The 16,663-nt window shown below is 44.0% G+C and overlaps 1 protein-coding gene across 3 annotated transcripts; it reads left to right on the top strand.

Annotated features, from left to right (window-relative positions):
- The first annotated feature begins 6,515 nt into the window (after positions 1-6,515).
- On the top strand, positions 6,516-9,486 carry tent5c (terminal nucleotidyltransferase 5C). 3 transcript variants are annotated; one of them, XM_048239836.1, is made up of 3 exons: positions 6,542-6,608; positions 6,791-6,897; positions 8,036-9,486. In XM_048239836.1, exon 3 carries the CDS (start codon positions 8,071-8,073, stop codon positions 9,250-9,252), a length of 1,182 nt encoding a protein of 393 aa, XP_048095793.1. In that variant the 5' UTR covers positions 6,542-6,608; positions 6,791-6,897; positions 8,036-8,070; the 3' UTR covers positions 9,253-9,486. The 3 variants fall into 3 exon arrangements, with proteins under 3 accessions (XP_048095794.1, XP_048095793.1, XP_048095795.1); XM_048239837.1 differs by lacking the exon at positions 6,791-6,897 and having other exon boundaries at positions 6,516-6,608; XM_048239838.1 differs by lacking the exon at positions 6,542-6,608 and having other exon boundaries at positions 6,634-6,897.
- Positions 9,487-16,663: the final 7,177 nt, after the last annotated feature.

Below are 16,663 nucleotides of genomic sequence, written 5' to 3'. Positions count from 1 at the left end.
AGTGGTACTATCTGGTATGAGTGCATTGAAATACTGTTGTGCTTTGTGTTATTTATTGCACGTTGGCACTTTTTATTGTATTGTATTGTGCATTATTGCATTTTTGCACACTGCATTTTGCACACTAGCACTTGAAGCACTTTGCACTCGGCACTTTAATCACTTGCATCATGTGATGTCAGGTGTTCAATTAGTATAAGTATGGGCTGCTAGGTACCTGTCTTATGTCTGAGGAAGGGCAGTGTGCCCCGAAACGTCACATGTGGTGAATAAAAAGAAAAAAATAATGGAGCTCAAGTGTGCCGGACTTCTTTGTAATTTTTATTGTCACTTTCTGAGTCCAGCACCTACTTTTTTAACATTTAGATGTGCACACCTTTTTCTACATTATAAGGTATCGTATCGAAGTCATAATTTTGGTATTATGACAACACTACTACAGACCTTGCCTGCAGACCTTATCAGACACCGGTGTGCTCATAAAAAAAAAAATCTCACTTAGACACTCCTAATTGTAAATAATATCCATGCATGGAGATGCACAGTACAACGTTACAATCATTAGGTGGCAGCATTAAATATTTGAGCTGTGGTGGCGCTGCAAATATTTGCAAAGGGGAAATAATGTGTTGGTTTTCATGTTTGTCGCCAGCTGCCAGGTGTTGACATACCGGCAATATGTCCTGTTCCATCACGTCACTTGTAACCAAGAGTTATGGCACAGAAACTAATCCAGTATCAAATATGTTTCATGAATGGGGATCAGAATGCTACTTAATCCTTATTGCTTTAATTTAGTTTTGTGCAAAAAGAAATTAAACATTAACTACCGGTATTGTAATAACTGACGTACATTCTTGCGTAGTCTTGTCTTTTCAAGGAAATGCTGTAGAAGTCAATTGAAATTCAAAGCACATATTTTGGTCACTAAGATATGTGCAGGGTTGGTGGCATTCTGGTGGTTTTTCAATCTTGGATTGGGAGCCAGTTTATGTTTCACAGGGTTATTTTTGTGGCCTTTCTGTCTCTGCCAATGATGTCACCCTAATGCAGTCACTCTGACCTAGAGAGTTGAATGACCCTATGATTAGGCAACACTTTTTTCACCTTCCACACATTTACATTAATCCCTTTCCCATAAACAAGTTGCATTTCATGAAATTATCCATTTTGACTGGACAGCCTGATCTATCTCCTCTACCTTATATGTCATTGGCAGTCTTCTATCTAGTCTTGTCCAAAACTACCACACTGTCCTCTACCACAGTGATGACCTGTCAATTCACTCTCTTCACATCATGACATTTTCAATCGCAGCAGGTATGGTGACCACAATCCGTGTCCGTGCTTTGGACAATAACTTGAGCTGATGGAAGTTATTCTTTTAACCGCACATGCCCTATCATGAATACACACATTCAGTACTGTAGGACAGAGGTTGACCTGACTAAGAGTCTGGCCAGTTTCCATGTTTACACGCTGCAATTAAAGGCCATTAATAGCTTCCAGTCTCTACTGAGCATATGGCTCCCAGCATCAAATGATCTAGATTAGCTTGAGATTTACTCCCCACCCTGTTGAGCATGTTTGTGTGTGTGTGTGTGTGCACGTGTGTGTGTGTGTGTTGTTCTTTATGGGGTGTGTGTCTGTTGTGTATTACAGATGTCTAATGTTTCCACACAGGCCCACGCTCTCTCCTCAGTTTCATGATGTTTGGAGGTGGTGGGATTACCCCAATCAGATCAGACAAGGACAACGACAAAGACTGGGAAGAAACTGCACAACATACTTTACATTTTTTTTATTTTTTTTTTCTTTCCCCTTGGTCTCAGAAGAGGGGGAAACTGACTTCCTGTTCTTTCACTCACTCACTCACCCTCCTAATGGGGGAGTCGATGGGCCACTGGAAAAAGTGAGAGGTGTGTGTGTGGGGGGTGGTTCTGGGTAGATAATATCCCCAAAGGACCGCAGCAGCAGCACTAAGGGGTATTCCCTTTTACTTGAGTGCGTCTGGGCTATTTGGGTCGCTCAGATCTCTTGGAGAGGTTCACACCCTTAATCCCCTCTGTGCTGTTCCACCAGGGCCATCCGCCCACCCCTGGTGTCTAGCACACACATTCTCTCCCTCTTACACACACACACACACACACACACACACACAGTCTAGGTCTCTTGGTCACATAAGCAGTCTGGTTTAGTCTCTCCATCTGTGTCTTGATGACTCACATCTCTCCTCTGTTATGCTGGACCGTACACACACACACACACTCTCTCATGCTCCCGGTCACCCTCTCTGTCCTGCGCAGCCCAGATCTCCCCTCTACTCCCTGTTTTCCATTTGTCAACAGCAGCGCTGCACAGGGCCAGTGGAGATGTGTCAGTACCAGCGCAGCCAAGAGTCTCATTTCATCTCTCCTCCCTGGCAGTGGCTGTTGATCACAGGCTGCAGGCTGGTGTTGGAGGTTGGGGGTGGATTGGTTTATTGCACACACACACACACACACACCTCTGGGCCCTGTGCTTTCTTAACACCCCTCTGCCCTCATGTAAAGCGACAGGCGCAATTATTTTTCAGCTGCAGCCCATTAGCAGGGGTCACCGTGGAGATGTTCCAGGGGGCGCGCTCAATGGAAACGCTGTGTCTGAGCCGATCCACTGTGGAATGCTCCGGAGGGGGTTTCCGGTGGTGAGGAGGTGCTGCCGAGGGCATTGGCGATGTCCGTTGTCCATGCCCCTGGTTTCTAGCATCTGTGTGGCAAACCTTGTAGTGCGTCATTGGCAGTCAATAGGTAGAGGAAAGTATCTGAAGCTGTAGCCTGCTGCTGTGGGTTAATTAGGACAGAAGAACTGTTGTGATGTCAGAGGAAGCGCTAGGTTATTAATGACACAATGAGTCACTGTGCAGTTACAGTGAGGGGGGGGGTAACGTTTGTGTACTGCGTAAATGTCTGCAAACGTAGTGGAGTGTTTAATGTGTTAATAGCATGTGTGTGTTTGTTTGTCTGTGTTAGCTGGTAACCTGACAGTGCATCTGTGTGTGTGTGTGTGTGACAGTCAGTCAGTGTGTACTTTCCTATGTTAATGGCTGGCCCGGGTTAACCATCCGTAGCTTGGGCTGTGAGTCATTTCCACTTGGCACGGAGCTAGGCACCGGCAGGTGGCCCTGCTTCAGGGTATTAAAAAATGCTTTGGTCCCCAGCAGAAAAACAGCACCATGGCGTTCTCTGCCTCCTCCTCCTCCTCCTCATCTTTACTTAGGGGTGAGTCCAAACATGGGCCTCCCTAGTCCTTAGCCCTGAGGCTGTGTTGCACAGAACACCAGAGTTTACTTAAAGTCAAAGGATCATAAACCTGCAAATGTTTTTTTTTACTCTCATAAGAATGAATACCTTAATCATGTAAGGAATACTGTTCACTTTACTGTTTGTTTAGTTTACTGTCTTACAGTTCACTTTACTTTTTGTTTAGTAATGGGTGCAATGCAACAGCAGATACATCATTTGTGGTAAAAATAAACCTAACAAATAGAGACATTTGTTTGTGTGCTCAGTGTTCTTTATGATTCCATAGCATCTATAATATTTACAGGTTAGGCTTAGAAACGGTGTTCATATCTGTCTATGCATACATGGGAAAATTCTGAGACTTTTCCATGAAGAGATGCTGACAGAATGTGCCTTGAATCATTTCAGGGACTGATTGATGTAATTTCACATAACTCATGATTAAAACATGATTAAACGTGTTGACAAAAAATGACTGTGCGAGTGTGTGTGTGTGTATGTGTTGTATGGAGACAATACACTTCCTTTGTGGTTTGAGATGCACCGTGGCGATGTGGTGATGTCACGAATTTTGCAGTTTGCTCTGCATGACGTTTCTGTTTTTTTTTTTCTTTCTCTCTCTCTCTCTCTCTCTCTGACTCATGTTTCTCCCTCAACAGAAACATATTTTTCATATCCACATTTACAACTACTAATCTTCCCCAAACTCTTGTGTGATGGGCCCAGCATTTGCACTAAATCTACAGTACATACGCTTTAATTATTAATTATCCTTACTCACCAAGACATTGTGACTCAGACATTTTTTTTTTATCGATTTGTTTTATCTCTTAGTTTCCCATTGTCAGCCAGTTGTAATACCTGCTCCTTCTGTACGCTGTGACTACAGATCACTGGTCAGGTGACTCAACCGTGTGATCACAAAGGAGATGTATCTCAAACTAAGAGATTAAAGAGAGAAGTTCATTCAAGCATGACCACTGATAATGTTGCAGCACTCGTCCAATGGTTAATCTAGCAAATATTATGTGACCAGTTCAGCAGCCATATTAAACCACACTGAGTTTTTGTCTCCCTTTGCTTTTGGTCATCTTCAGTGTAGCTCAAAAGTATTTAATTCATGCAATGAAAACATGAGTCAATTGAGAAATTGTACTGCTGAGTGTCTTACACATTCTCCTTAACCAAAAATAGGTATGATCTGTAGACTTATTGTCTCATATAGGGAGAAGAAGCTTACTGGGCACACTGTGTGTGATGCATGGCTGACCAGTCTGCCTGTTCTTCACCATGTTAGTCAGTGTGAGGTTTTCGGATCCCTGTTACAACACAACAGAGTGTCCAGCAGGTTACCAAGGTTACCTCTACTGACTCCAGGTTATGCCAGGTTATGCTTTAACTGATTCACCTTGTCAAGTTGGATCAACCACTAAGCCAGCTGTGTCCAGGTGGAAGAAAACATAATTCTCCGGTCCAGTCAGGTGCCAGGTGCGGTCAATCACAGCATAAGGTCGATAGTGATGTCAGAGGAGGCACGCAGGCCTCGGAGGAGGTTATTTATAGAACATACGCTACAGTACATCACAGGCATTACGTCACAGAATGAGTCATGGTGGAAATAAAGGGGGGAAATTACAATGTTTGTGGACCTCTACAGCAGTGTTTAATGTGTTTCTCACACCGTAGCTGGGCATCAGTGTACTCATATATATATATATATATATATATATATATATAATTTATATGGACTGTGTGTCTATTGACCTCCATAAAGCCGCGAGACAAATCGTCGTCACCAAGCGACAGCAAGGCGAACTATAAGCACTTCACATTACTCTTGAATGTCAGATTTGTACTTTTTTTCTGGAGGTGAATCCCTCACTCTCTATTAAGAACACACACACACAGAGACATTAACATAAAATCTCACCACAACTAAGTAGGGTGGAGGCAGCATAAACATTACAGCAGAGAGAGAGGAACCAAAACTTTTACTAAAGAGGGGGGTGGGGTGGGAAGGGGGTAATTGAATGAGAGACTGACAGAGAGAAAATGACATGCCGTCCTTTTTACAGAAACACAGAGTGGGTGAGTATAAGAAAGAATGAGACCCAGTTGCAAAGGGGAAATCCCTTTAGCATATGCAGTCACAGTATGTGAGCATACTCTATCAATGACAAACCATTATAACTATCTTTATTGTTCCACTGAAGCATTTCCTGTCTGTAGGGAAGCCCCACAAGTTGCCTCTTTCCTTTCTATCTCTCTTTCTTTCTTACCTTGTTGCAATCTGAAATAAATAATCTTTTCTTCCTTTTCCCTTTCTCTCTCCTGTCTCACTTTCTGTCCCCCCATGCAATGTTTGATCAATTGGAGATACTCAAGAACTGAATAACTGACTAAGAAAAGATTCAGTGGAAATTTTGTCATGAAAGAGTAATGCAGCGCGGTTGGACATTCCCTTCTTAAGAGGCTAAATCTAAGATGCATTACATCATCTATATCTCAGCTGAATTTGGACTTTTCGGGTTAATTTGACTTAACCATGTTTTACCTTGTTTTAAATGCCCATTTGTTAGATAAAGACATGGTTATACGCCTATGAGTAGTCTACATAAGCCATTTTCAATGATTTTCAATATTCTTCAAGTGAACATAGGCTGAGGAGTATATGACCTAGGCTACAATGCTTTTCCCTCCTTCACATTTGGTGCATGATGGTCTCTGTTTTAAAATCCTGCACATCCTAATAACTGTAATGTTATAGGCTAGCTAGGCCTAAGCCTACCACAGGCCACTTAATCCTTTCTGCTAGGCTACAAAAAGGATTTTGAGTAGCCTAGCGTAAGTCACACAGGGCATGTTACATGGCATGATATGGCCTAAACAAATTATGCAATACACTAATGCCCTTAATCAAGAGTGATTAGGCTACCCCCACCAGCACCAGACACACCTAATTTACAGAGTGGTAAACTGTAAGCTGGTAAACTGAGTGTTACCTTTCTCAACATATAGGCTTTAGTTTACACTGTTTTTTTTTTTTTTTTTTTTACTTCACTGGGTCTCGAATTCAGTGATGTCAAGAGTCAGTGGTCACAACCAAAGATTCTAGCGCGTAGCGCTCTAGAATCTTTGGTCACAACCCTATGATCACAACCATGAGTTTGAATCTGACAGTCACCAAAGGTTACTAGGCAACACAAAAACTCAGCCGACCAATCATCGGTCTCGAGCAGCGCATTGATACTTCGAATAGAACGTAATATGTATTTTTAAAATTCTGAAGCTTCCCACGCCGACGACATTTTGGGCAAACATCAGGTAATGTTAAAATCTATGCAATGAAAATGGAGTGCATAATTTGTTTGTTGTCATTTGTTAAAGTAGACATTTGAATACACAGTTTATGCGGAAACTAGTCCGCCCTAGTGGCAGTAGATCTCGTTCTTTCAACTAGTTGCTGTTCGGCTTATAAGAAGGCGTCCCTCTCTCTCGCTTCACAGTTCTTGCGTGTATTTAAAACGAGTGGACTAATGGATGAAGGAACTCGTGCAAAACTTTAACATCCCTATTTTGAACATTTTGAATGATTTGAGAAGACCAATTTCAAGTAGGTGGCAACCCAGAGTATGTTTTCATAGAGAATGTTTGAGTTCCATCATGGTGTTTGGAATCAATGTGGTTGAAAATCCAGTTAGTGAACCTAACTTCTCATTTGTAGGCTACTGAATTTAGCTGCATTTTTGGTAGTGTGTGGTTCAGGGCTTCTGCTTGGTAGGTCATATTTGAAGATTACCACACGTGTGAAAGTTGGATACTTTTTGGGGACTTTAACTGAACTTGAGAAGTCACATGTCCGACTTGAATTTCGTTTGCAAGCCGTAAAGTTTTTAAAGCTTTAACTTTGTAGTGTACGACTCCCTTTTATATAACGTTAGCCCGACTGTATTTCTGAAACCATCCATGGATTCCTCCTGACATTTGTAAAGTTAGTTTTTAAGTTCTCACGTGTTGTCTTTCTAAAACGGTGGTCGTAAATCAAACGTTTTCATTGCGCACATTTATTGAGTTTTAGGGAGAAGTGAACAACTTTACATCTTCGATTCCGTGCGCTCTTAACTGTTTTGTTTTAAAAAAGATTTTTCTGGTGAAATGTTTGCTATGCTTGTTAGGTTAATATTTGAACCCAATTTTAGCTACTGTGCAGGCGTTCAGTTAAAGGGAAAGTGGTGATGGGGATTTTAGCCGTGACCAAAGACGATTTATTTGCTCCTTTGTGGAGCGTCCCTGCTAGTGAATGCATTTTTTTACTGCTCAGTTCTCGATTGTTAATGAAAGCGTGATTGTTGTTCTGGAAAGTGTGGTCATTGTAGCGATTTTGTTTGGAATCACCACGGAGAGCCGAGCTAGAGCTCTACCACGCGTGTGAAAGTTAAAGTTCATCGTCTGTCAGACGTCGTTTGTCTTGTTTTTCGGCGTGCGGTTCGAACGCCACATGTTAACCGGCAACCAAAATGTTGTTGTAATTTGAAGTAAAATTAAACATGGTCCTCATACTAAGTTGTTTTTTGTTCACATGTTGCTAGAGGTTGCATGTCATAAATGACGTCATTATGGTCTTTGGGAGAATCTGACAGTCTGTTCTGTTTTATCAATTTGAAATTAAATGGATGTTGTAGCCATATTTAAATGGTTATTTGAGAAACTCATTACTTTTTTCTTTTCTCTCACCTCCAATTGAATCTCAGTTCATTCAAAAAAAAATCTGTGAAGACTGCAAATAATGGCAGAAGCTAACACCACCAGTGGGGGAGGCAGCAGCAGCAGCAGCCCGTCACACAGTGTGCTCACCTTGGAACAGGTGAGCAGGCTGCACGATGTACTGACGGAGGTGGTCCCCGTGCATGGCCGGGGCAACTTCCCCACGCTAGAGGTGCGTCTCAAGGACATCATCCAGATGGTGCGCTCACGCCTGGAGGAGCGGGGCATCCGCGTGAAGGACGTACGGCTCAATGGCTCCACAGCCAGCCACGTGCTGGTGCAGGACATCGGCTGGAGCTACAAGGACCTGGACGTGATCTTCCGCGTGGACTTGCCGCGCGAGTCCGAGTACCAGCTGGTGAAGGAGGTAGTGCTTGGCACACTGCTGGACTTCCTTCCCGAGGGCGTCAACAAGGAGAAGATCACGCCCATGACTCTCAAGGAAGCGTATGTGCAGAAACTGGTCAAGGTGTCCACCGAGCAGGACCGCTGGAGCCTGATCTCGCTGTCCAACAACAATGGGCGCAACGTGGAGCTCAAGTTTGTGGACTTCATCCGCCGGCAGTTTGAGTTCAGCGTGGACTCCTTCCAGATCGTACTGGACTCGCTGCTGGCGTGCTACGAGCACTCGCCCGAGTGCCCCCTGGACGGCCCCGTCCAGCCCACCGTGGTAGGCGAGAGCGTCTACGGGGACTTTGCGGCGGCCCTGGGGCATCTGCGCAACAAGCTGATCGCCACCAAGCGGCCAGAGGAGATCCGCGGCGGCGGCTTGCTCAAGTACTGCAACCTGCTGGTGCGCGACTTCCGGCCCACGGACGAGGAGGAGTTCAAGGGCCTGGAGCGCTACATGTGCTCGCGCTTCTTCATCGACTTTCCCGACCTGGGCGAGCAGCAGCGTAAGCTGGAGGCCTACCTGCAGAGCCACTTTGTCGGCGAGGAGAAGAGCAAGTACGACTACCTCATGATCCTGCGCCGTGTGGTCAACGAGAGCACCGTGTGCCTGATGGGCCACGAGCGGCGCCAGACGCTCAACCTCATCTCGCTCATCGCCTTCCGGGCTCTGGCCGAGCAGAACGCCATCCCGGACGCGTCCAGCGTCACCTGCTACTACCAGCCGGCGCCCTACGTGCGGGACGCCAACTTCAGCAACTACTACGTGGCCTCATGCAACCAGTCCATCCCCACGTGGCTGCCGTGCAACTGACCCGGGTTGAACGGCAGCACTGTGGATGGATTGTAATAAACAAAAAAAAAACCCCTAAAACAACACAAAGTGAAACAAAAAAATATGTAACAAAGGGACCCCCTTATGCTTTATCAAAAAAAAAAGGAAAAATTCTCACAGATAAACGGGAGATGGACGGACGGAGCGTGCTGGGGACAAGGAGGCTTGAGCTGGTATTATCCTCTGTAGGCATAAAGGATCTATTTAAAAGGACGTGTTTTTTTTTGTTTTCATTTTTTTTTTAGTGTGTGTGTGTGTGTGTGTGTGGGGGTGATCAGGTAGAGGAGCCAGACCCTACTTCCCCCTCCACACCACCCTTTTTCTCATTCCTTCCCTACAGAGGCCTGGAGAGCAATGGATCCAAAGTGATGTTTTAGCTTGGATTACATTTTTGTGTTTTCTTAAAAAAAAAAAAAAAGAAAAAGAAAAGCCTTGTCTCAGAATTGTGTTTTTGTTCTCGACTTTGCCTCTTTTAAAAAAAAAAAATGAAACATGAAAGTGCCTAATTGGGGTGTTAAAATCAAGCATTCAGACTTAAGAGTAATGGTTTCATTTCTTTGGCCATGGTACCTTATTTCCATGTTGCCTATACTCTGTCCATTGTAGGAAAAGAGGGGGGAAAGTATTTATACACAGTGTTGAAATCATCTGCTCCTGTTGGTGTGTGTTTATAAAAAAAATGGGTTAAAAATTGTAACCAAAAAAATGTAGAAAACTTGAAATGTGATTTGTAGGGGAAAAAAAAGTACAAAATGTTAGATGAAGGCAACAAAAAGAAAAAATGGTGAGATTTATTGAAAGGCAGATTTTTCTTTTCTTTTTTTCCTCTTCTCCACACTGAACAGGTCCAGTTGCCCCCCTCTTGTTGCAATTTCAGGGTCACATGTAAAGAGACTCCCTGACTCCCCTCACTCTTTAGCCTTTAGTCATGGGTAATGGGGGACAAAAGGGAATGCTGCCTTAGATTCCCTCTTAAAAACATTGACCCAAATGTGAATAGGTTTGGTCACTGGACAGAGTAGTTTAAGACTCGTTAAGCTGATGCACCCAGTATTGTGTGTTTTTTTTAATAATTATAATGATGCCACCATGAATTTTGTGAGAAGCTCGTGTGTGTGTGTGATGCCACCACTATCACACACTCACCCCTCCTTTTTGGGCAGAGAATGTGTCGAGCCTGTTAATCAGATAGGAAGAGGAAGTCTGATTTTTTTTTTTTTTTTTCCCCTAGTGTGCAGGTACAGCGACGGTTCAGCCCATGGTGTACAAAGATATGACCGTATATGTGTTCTTATTTTGATCCTCTTTGGGGCTAAGTTAATACATGGTCAAGATTGAAGTAATCTCATGGGTGTTTTTGGAATGTCTTTTTTTCAGTGGGAGGACTGGAGATGTGCTTTTGTATTATTGGAGAGGGTTGGAGCTGAGTTTTTTTAGCCTGCCTGCCGTGTGTGTGTGTGTGTGTGTGTGTGTGTGTGTGTGTATATGAATGTGTGTTGAGGGGTGGGGATTATGTGCCTTCCCTTAAAAGGATTTGCCATTGAAGCCAGTGTGCTCCTCAGTGTCCAATGTGCTTTTGCAGGCCCTGACGTGCTGCGTTGTAAGGGGAACCCTTTCACTCAGCCAATAGGAGCCACCGCTGCCAGCCTAAATTTACCCTTCTTGCCCCCGTGAGGGAAAGGGGCCTGGGGTGAGACAGAGGTTGCTGGGAAGGGTGGGTGGAGGGGGTGGGAGGCTCACTGGCGTAGCGACTACCTACTACTGAACACGAGCTGATAGATTCAACCTGTTTGTCTGCCTACCCCCACAGTCAATACCAGCAGCAGCCTTGACATGCTCAAGGATAACAGCCTTTGTACCCTTTTGTGGTCATTGGGGGGAGTGGGCTGTCAAGAAGTGAAGTGGCACATGGGGCAGCGTAGCACGGCTTGCCGAGGACATTCGTGGAAAGCGCCTCAGGGCACATTTTCCAACTTTAGATCTGGGGTGGGAGGGGTGGGGTGGGTCAGTTGTAGAGCCATGTGACTAGTTTTGTGAAAAGCTGCTTCAGATGGGACCCCAGGGAATGGTGAGATGTTTAAAACTCCTTTTTAAAAGTGCTTGGTGGTGATGTTGCCTTTGCTGCGTGATCCCAGACTTTTTTAAATGTCTGCGTTGCTCTAGGATCGAAGTATTCACCCACGTGACTCTGTTCTCCTTCTTGCCCCGCTGGCTGTTCTATTCCTGGCCCATTCACAGAAATGCCTGTGTGGCTTTTTGGCTTCTTTCATTACGTAAGGGGATCTGACAGCTGCCACAGCCCCACCACGTTTAACTCCCTCTGCCCCACTCCACTCCGCCACCAGCACTCTGTTGCCCTGGGCTGGGCTTGAGCAAGCGGATATTGGCCTGTCCCTGGGCTTGCCTCTTATCTGTCCTCAACAGGTTGGGGGGGGTTGTTTGTTTACCAATGTCTGATTTAAGTGTGTTTGGTGGTTTTTTTTTTTTGTGTACTTTTTATTATTGGTGGGGAGATGGCGAAAGACTGGATGTAATTGTGATGGACACGTGTGTGTGTGTGTGTGTTTTGTAATGATATTGGTACAGGTCCTGTTGAGTTGAGGGTAAATTGAAGGTGTGTCAGGTAGGTCATGGTGGACTTGTAGTGAGACATAGCAGTGGATGCTTTGGTGGAGAAAGCTATTTTGTTTGTTTGTCCCCCAGCTCTGGCCCGGCCCATGTTCTTGACTGCCAATCCCAATACCAGCCCAGTATTTAGTTGTCATGTTTTTGTTTAGTGAGGGGTTTGTTTATTTGCCTATGTTGTGATTTGACCTCCAGCGCCACCCTACTTTACTGAAGTGCAAAGTGTGATTTGACCCCCCCCCTCTCCAAGTGCACTGAAAAACCTTTGTGTGAATGTGACAAAGAGTATGAGGAAGAAAGAGAAAATATTTGAGTAAATCTTATTTGTAAATATGCCCAATGGATGGATGCACTTTAGAGGCCTCAAGCCTACCCTACTCTGTGTGTGTGTGTGTGTTTGAAACCTATGGGGGATTGTAATCTGGAACTCCAGGGGTTACACGAAGGGCTACAGGGAACCATGGGGGCTAGTTTTGTTTCTTTGAACATGAACCTCCCAACCCCTGTTCTTTGCAGATTACATTTCCACAGTGCCTTGTCATGAATGACCAACATTTGTCAGAACTGTTTGTACATCTCAAAGTGGTGATGAGTAGTGTCATTTTCCATCTTCCCCTATTAGGTCTTATTAGGACCTCTACCTGCACTAAAAGCCACTTGGTCCACACCACAGCTCAGACAGTCCCTAGTTGTGAAGCTTTTAGACAGAAAGATATTTGTGTAGGGAGGGGGGGTAGGTGACACAAGGCTGTGTTGCCCCTCTTCTGTCGCATGAGGCTGGCCTGTTAGCTGCTAGTGGAAGGCGCATGCCTGTGTGTGCTTGATGTTGAGACAAGGCACAGAGAGAGGGAGGGACTGGGAGAGGGTGCTTTATCGCTCACCAGATGCACTGCTACTACGATAAGCCTGATGGAGGTTCAGCTGTGATACCACTTCCTGTTTGAGAGCTTGTGTGTGTGTGTGTGTGTGTACAGGAGGGATTTTCTGTGTCCAGTTGTGTCTACCGAGTGATTGAAGTGGTGTAATATACATATTCTGTTTTCTTTTATTCTCGCGCTCTCTCTGGCCCTCAGTCCTGCTTCATTTCTCTTCCTTTCTTCCTTCATGTCTTCCTCCCTCTGTAATTCCACTCATTCTTTCCAGACTAGATTCATTCTCTCCCTCTCTGTTCTCTCTTCTGTCCCTCACTACCCTCTGCTATTTAATGTACATGTTCATTATGTTGAGCTTGGCTGTATAGCAACCTGAATGGTATAGTATTTCATTCAGAGGTATGGGAAGAGATCTTTTCTTTACTTCAGTTCAATATAATTGTTGTTTTTTTTTTTTTTTCTCCATTCTGTTTTGTGATGTGCTTGTACCTAATGTGTAAGTCTTAAAAAGAAGCGCCTCTGGCACAGCAATGTGAGTTGAAAAAGTTTGGCAACAGGTTGTGTTACACATTTTGTGTGTGTGTTTGTGTCACTGTTTATGCCTGTAAGTTTCAAGTGAAAAATGTGGCACTATTAGATATGTTTTGAAATGGTAAAATGCAGGATATGAAGCGCCTCCAGTCTGTCAGTGTGATTATTACCTTTTTTTTTTTTTTTTTTTTTTTTTTTTTGACAACGATGATGACTATCATTTATGCTACTTCATTTTTTTTTTTCAGCACTTTTACCTCATTTAAGTTTTCCTTGGGATGAAATTGTACATCAGGAAAATGTGTATGCAGAGGAATTAAAAAACAAAAGATTAAATAAAGAGTTTAAAATCTGAATTCCTGTGTCCTGAATTAATGATCCTCACACAGAACTGCTTGTGAAATGTAGCAAAAACAGTTTTAATAAACTCAAATGGCTTCTTCAACGTAACAAGGGGTCCTCCAGAGTGACCGTGACAGCTGCCCTTGATATTGCCTAATTTCATTAAGTTTTGATGAATGTCTGATGGGGTTGACACAAAGTTGGAATACAGCTGCAAGAACAGGGCCTTTTTTTTTTTTCATTAACATTTACATCATACAACAATTTTTACTATGTTTAATGCTTTGTTAGTTTTGAATGATTTAGTTCCCTGTGGCCACACCGTCTTAGCTGTAATGCAAGGTCATATTAGGTGTCACATTATATGGATATAATAATAGCCAAATGAAATTTAGATTGATAGCTGTTGAATACACCATTATTAATCATTCAGAACCACAATTAAACCAGTTAACAGTTACAGTTGCTGGACATGCCGTGTTAATTGCATTACATTTGTTGGCCCACAGACAGATGGGTTCAAGGCTCTTTAGATCTTTCTGTGACTGCATGATCAAACTTCCTGTTGAGAATGCCTTTCACACCATAGCCCAAATACTGCTTTTTAACAGCATCATGATGACTTTGCAGTACCTCTTTCTGTTTTGCCTCAGTGGCTTGTCTTGTGACTTTGCAGAGTCTTGGATATGCAAACTTCAGAGGCATTGTTTTTTTTCTATTCTATTCTTCCTAAATGTGGGTTTCTGTTTTTTTTTTTTTTTTTTTTTCATCTGAACATATTCAAAAGAGGGACTGGTCCCTTTCACCTCAGACAGCAGGCCATCTGCTTCCCTCATCCTGGTTGAGATTCTGCTGCGGACGGCTCCCTTTGCTGCCAGTTTCGGATCAAGGCATTAAAAATAACTGACTAGCTAGCTGCCTCCACCAAACCTAATGCCCCCAGCTGTAAACACCCTGAACCCTGTCTCACCTGCAGAAGGCATGGCCAGAGACTTTCTAATGAGGAGACACAACACTCAAAATTCTGCATAGAAATGCATGGGGTTAGTTTGTAACAATGTCGGCCTTGGCCGTGGTGCAACTGGCTGGGGCACCTGCACTGTATGCCGGCGACCCGGGTTCGATTCCCGCCCCGTGGTCCCTTCCGGATCGCGCCCCGACTCTCTCTCCCACTCGCTTCCTGTCATTCTCCACTATCCTATCCGCAATAAAAGCATAAAAGCCCCCATAAAATATACTTTAAAAAAAATTGCTAGTTGTCTACACATATCCCGCCCCTTTCACAGCAAAAAAGTCAACATGAATACATTGTGCCAATCATGTGTTGTGATCTCACCGCTGGAGCAAGGTTGGTGTCGTAAAGCCTGAAATAGATGCCCGATAAGAGCCCAAAAAGTGTTACAATATGGCTGCCGAGTGGAGGGACTTGCCTAAAAGGACTTTGGCATGGCTAGCCTGTCACGCCTTGCACTACTAACCTCTGCACCATATGCTGACCGGTCAATCCACTGCCTCACCGTGAAAATGCTTACATGAGTGGATAAACACACACACACAAACACACACACGTGAGTTTTACATAACTTTTCATAACTTTTCATGAGCAAGTCATTCTCTCAATTCACGCATAGGCATAGAGTATTTAGTCTCCCGTGTTATCTGTTAACATAGACACAAATATCATACCAAAAAATAAGTTCCAAGCAAACAAATGTAAAAAAAAAAGTGCCACGTGGTCGCTGACCACTTGGCAAGTGCAGCCCAGCAATGAGGAACTCTCTCTCCACTGGTGTCATTTCACACCAGGGCTAGGTCCACATGTGCCACATGCGGACTTATACAAGCAGCGGCGTGGTATAAATAGCATCGGGGTCTTCATGTGCTGCCGCTGCCCAGAACGTGTCCTCTCTGGCCTGACAGAAATAAGGCACTGGTGACACAGCCATTTCCTGGTACACTTGGGTTCCAGTGAGTTTCAGGCTCGATGCAGGGAGATGCTGCCTGGGGGGGGTGGGGTTCACTTTTTCAAAAAGGGCCTCTCTGTCACTCTGTGGCATCTTTATATGGTGGCGACTATTTGAAGTAGAGCACATAACTCAAATTCCAGTGTGGGCCATGTCAAAGTCAAATGTGTGTTAGTGTGTGTGTGTGTGTGTGTGTGTTTGTTTGTGTAGAGGTGGAGAGTGGGTATATTTGTGTCAGTAAAGGATTCACTCATAGTTTCTATGAATTTAATTAACTTGCTGTGGCTCTGTAATGATGGACTACACTGATGGACTTTGTGTGTGTGTGTGTGTGTGTGTGTGTGTGTGTATGTGTGTGTGTAAGAGAGAGAGAGAGAGAGAAAATATTTGTATGTTGACAGGAAAATGAAAGAAGCTATGGTCAGAAGCAAAAAAAGTCTCTTCTTGTGCGTTTATAGATGGAGTCTGTGTGTGGGAGTGAGTGAGAGAAAATGACCATGGTGGTGTGAAATTAATAGACACACATATAAGTGTGTATAAAAAGTGTGTGTGTGAGTGTGTTTATTTGCATGTAGCATATGACTTGGTGTGTCTTTAAGCAGTGGAAGATCTGCATGTGACATTACTCACTGTCTGCCACTGGCCACTTTTCCACGTTGATTACCCCACAATAAAATGTGGTGAATAGCTCTCAGTTGCCATCTATAAAAGCCATCTCACGGGAACGCAATGTAAGGTATGCCATGATGACTAAAGGCACCACCACCACAGCACCCCCCTCTACGCATAGAGATGTTTTTTCCATCCCTATTCGATGGTTTTCCTAACGTAGATCCACATCTGCGATTTCCCCTGAGATTTACAGTGGCAGCTGGAATCAGAGATTTCTCTCTCTCTGTCTCTCTCTCTCTCTCTCTCTCTCTCTCTTTTGCGGTGCTCTTTTGATGGTCTGTGAACTTTCTCCGCATGATATCAGGTCCCAATTGTAAATTTCCCTGTGTCTGCCTTTGAGCATTAATGAATAGCAGAATCTCTCTCTGTACCTTCTCCCTCTGT

The sequence above is a fragment of the Alosa alosa genome, chromosome 3 (assembly GCF_017589495.1).
Source record: "Alosa alosa isolate M-15738 ecotype Scorff River chromosome 3, AALO_Geno_1.1, whole genome shotgun sequence".
Classification (NCBI taxonomy): domain Eukaryota; kingdom Metazoa; phylum Chordata; class Actinopteri; order Clupeiformes; family Clupeidae; genus Alosa; species Alosa alosa.
The sequence above is the reverse complement of the archived record's forward strand: the minus strand, read 5'-3'. Positions and strand labels throughout refer to the sequence as shown.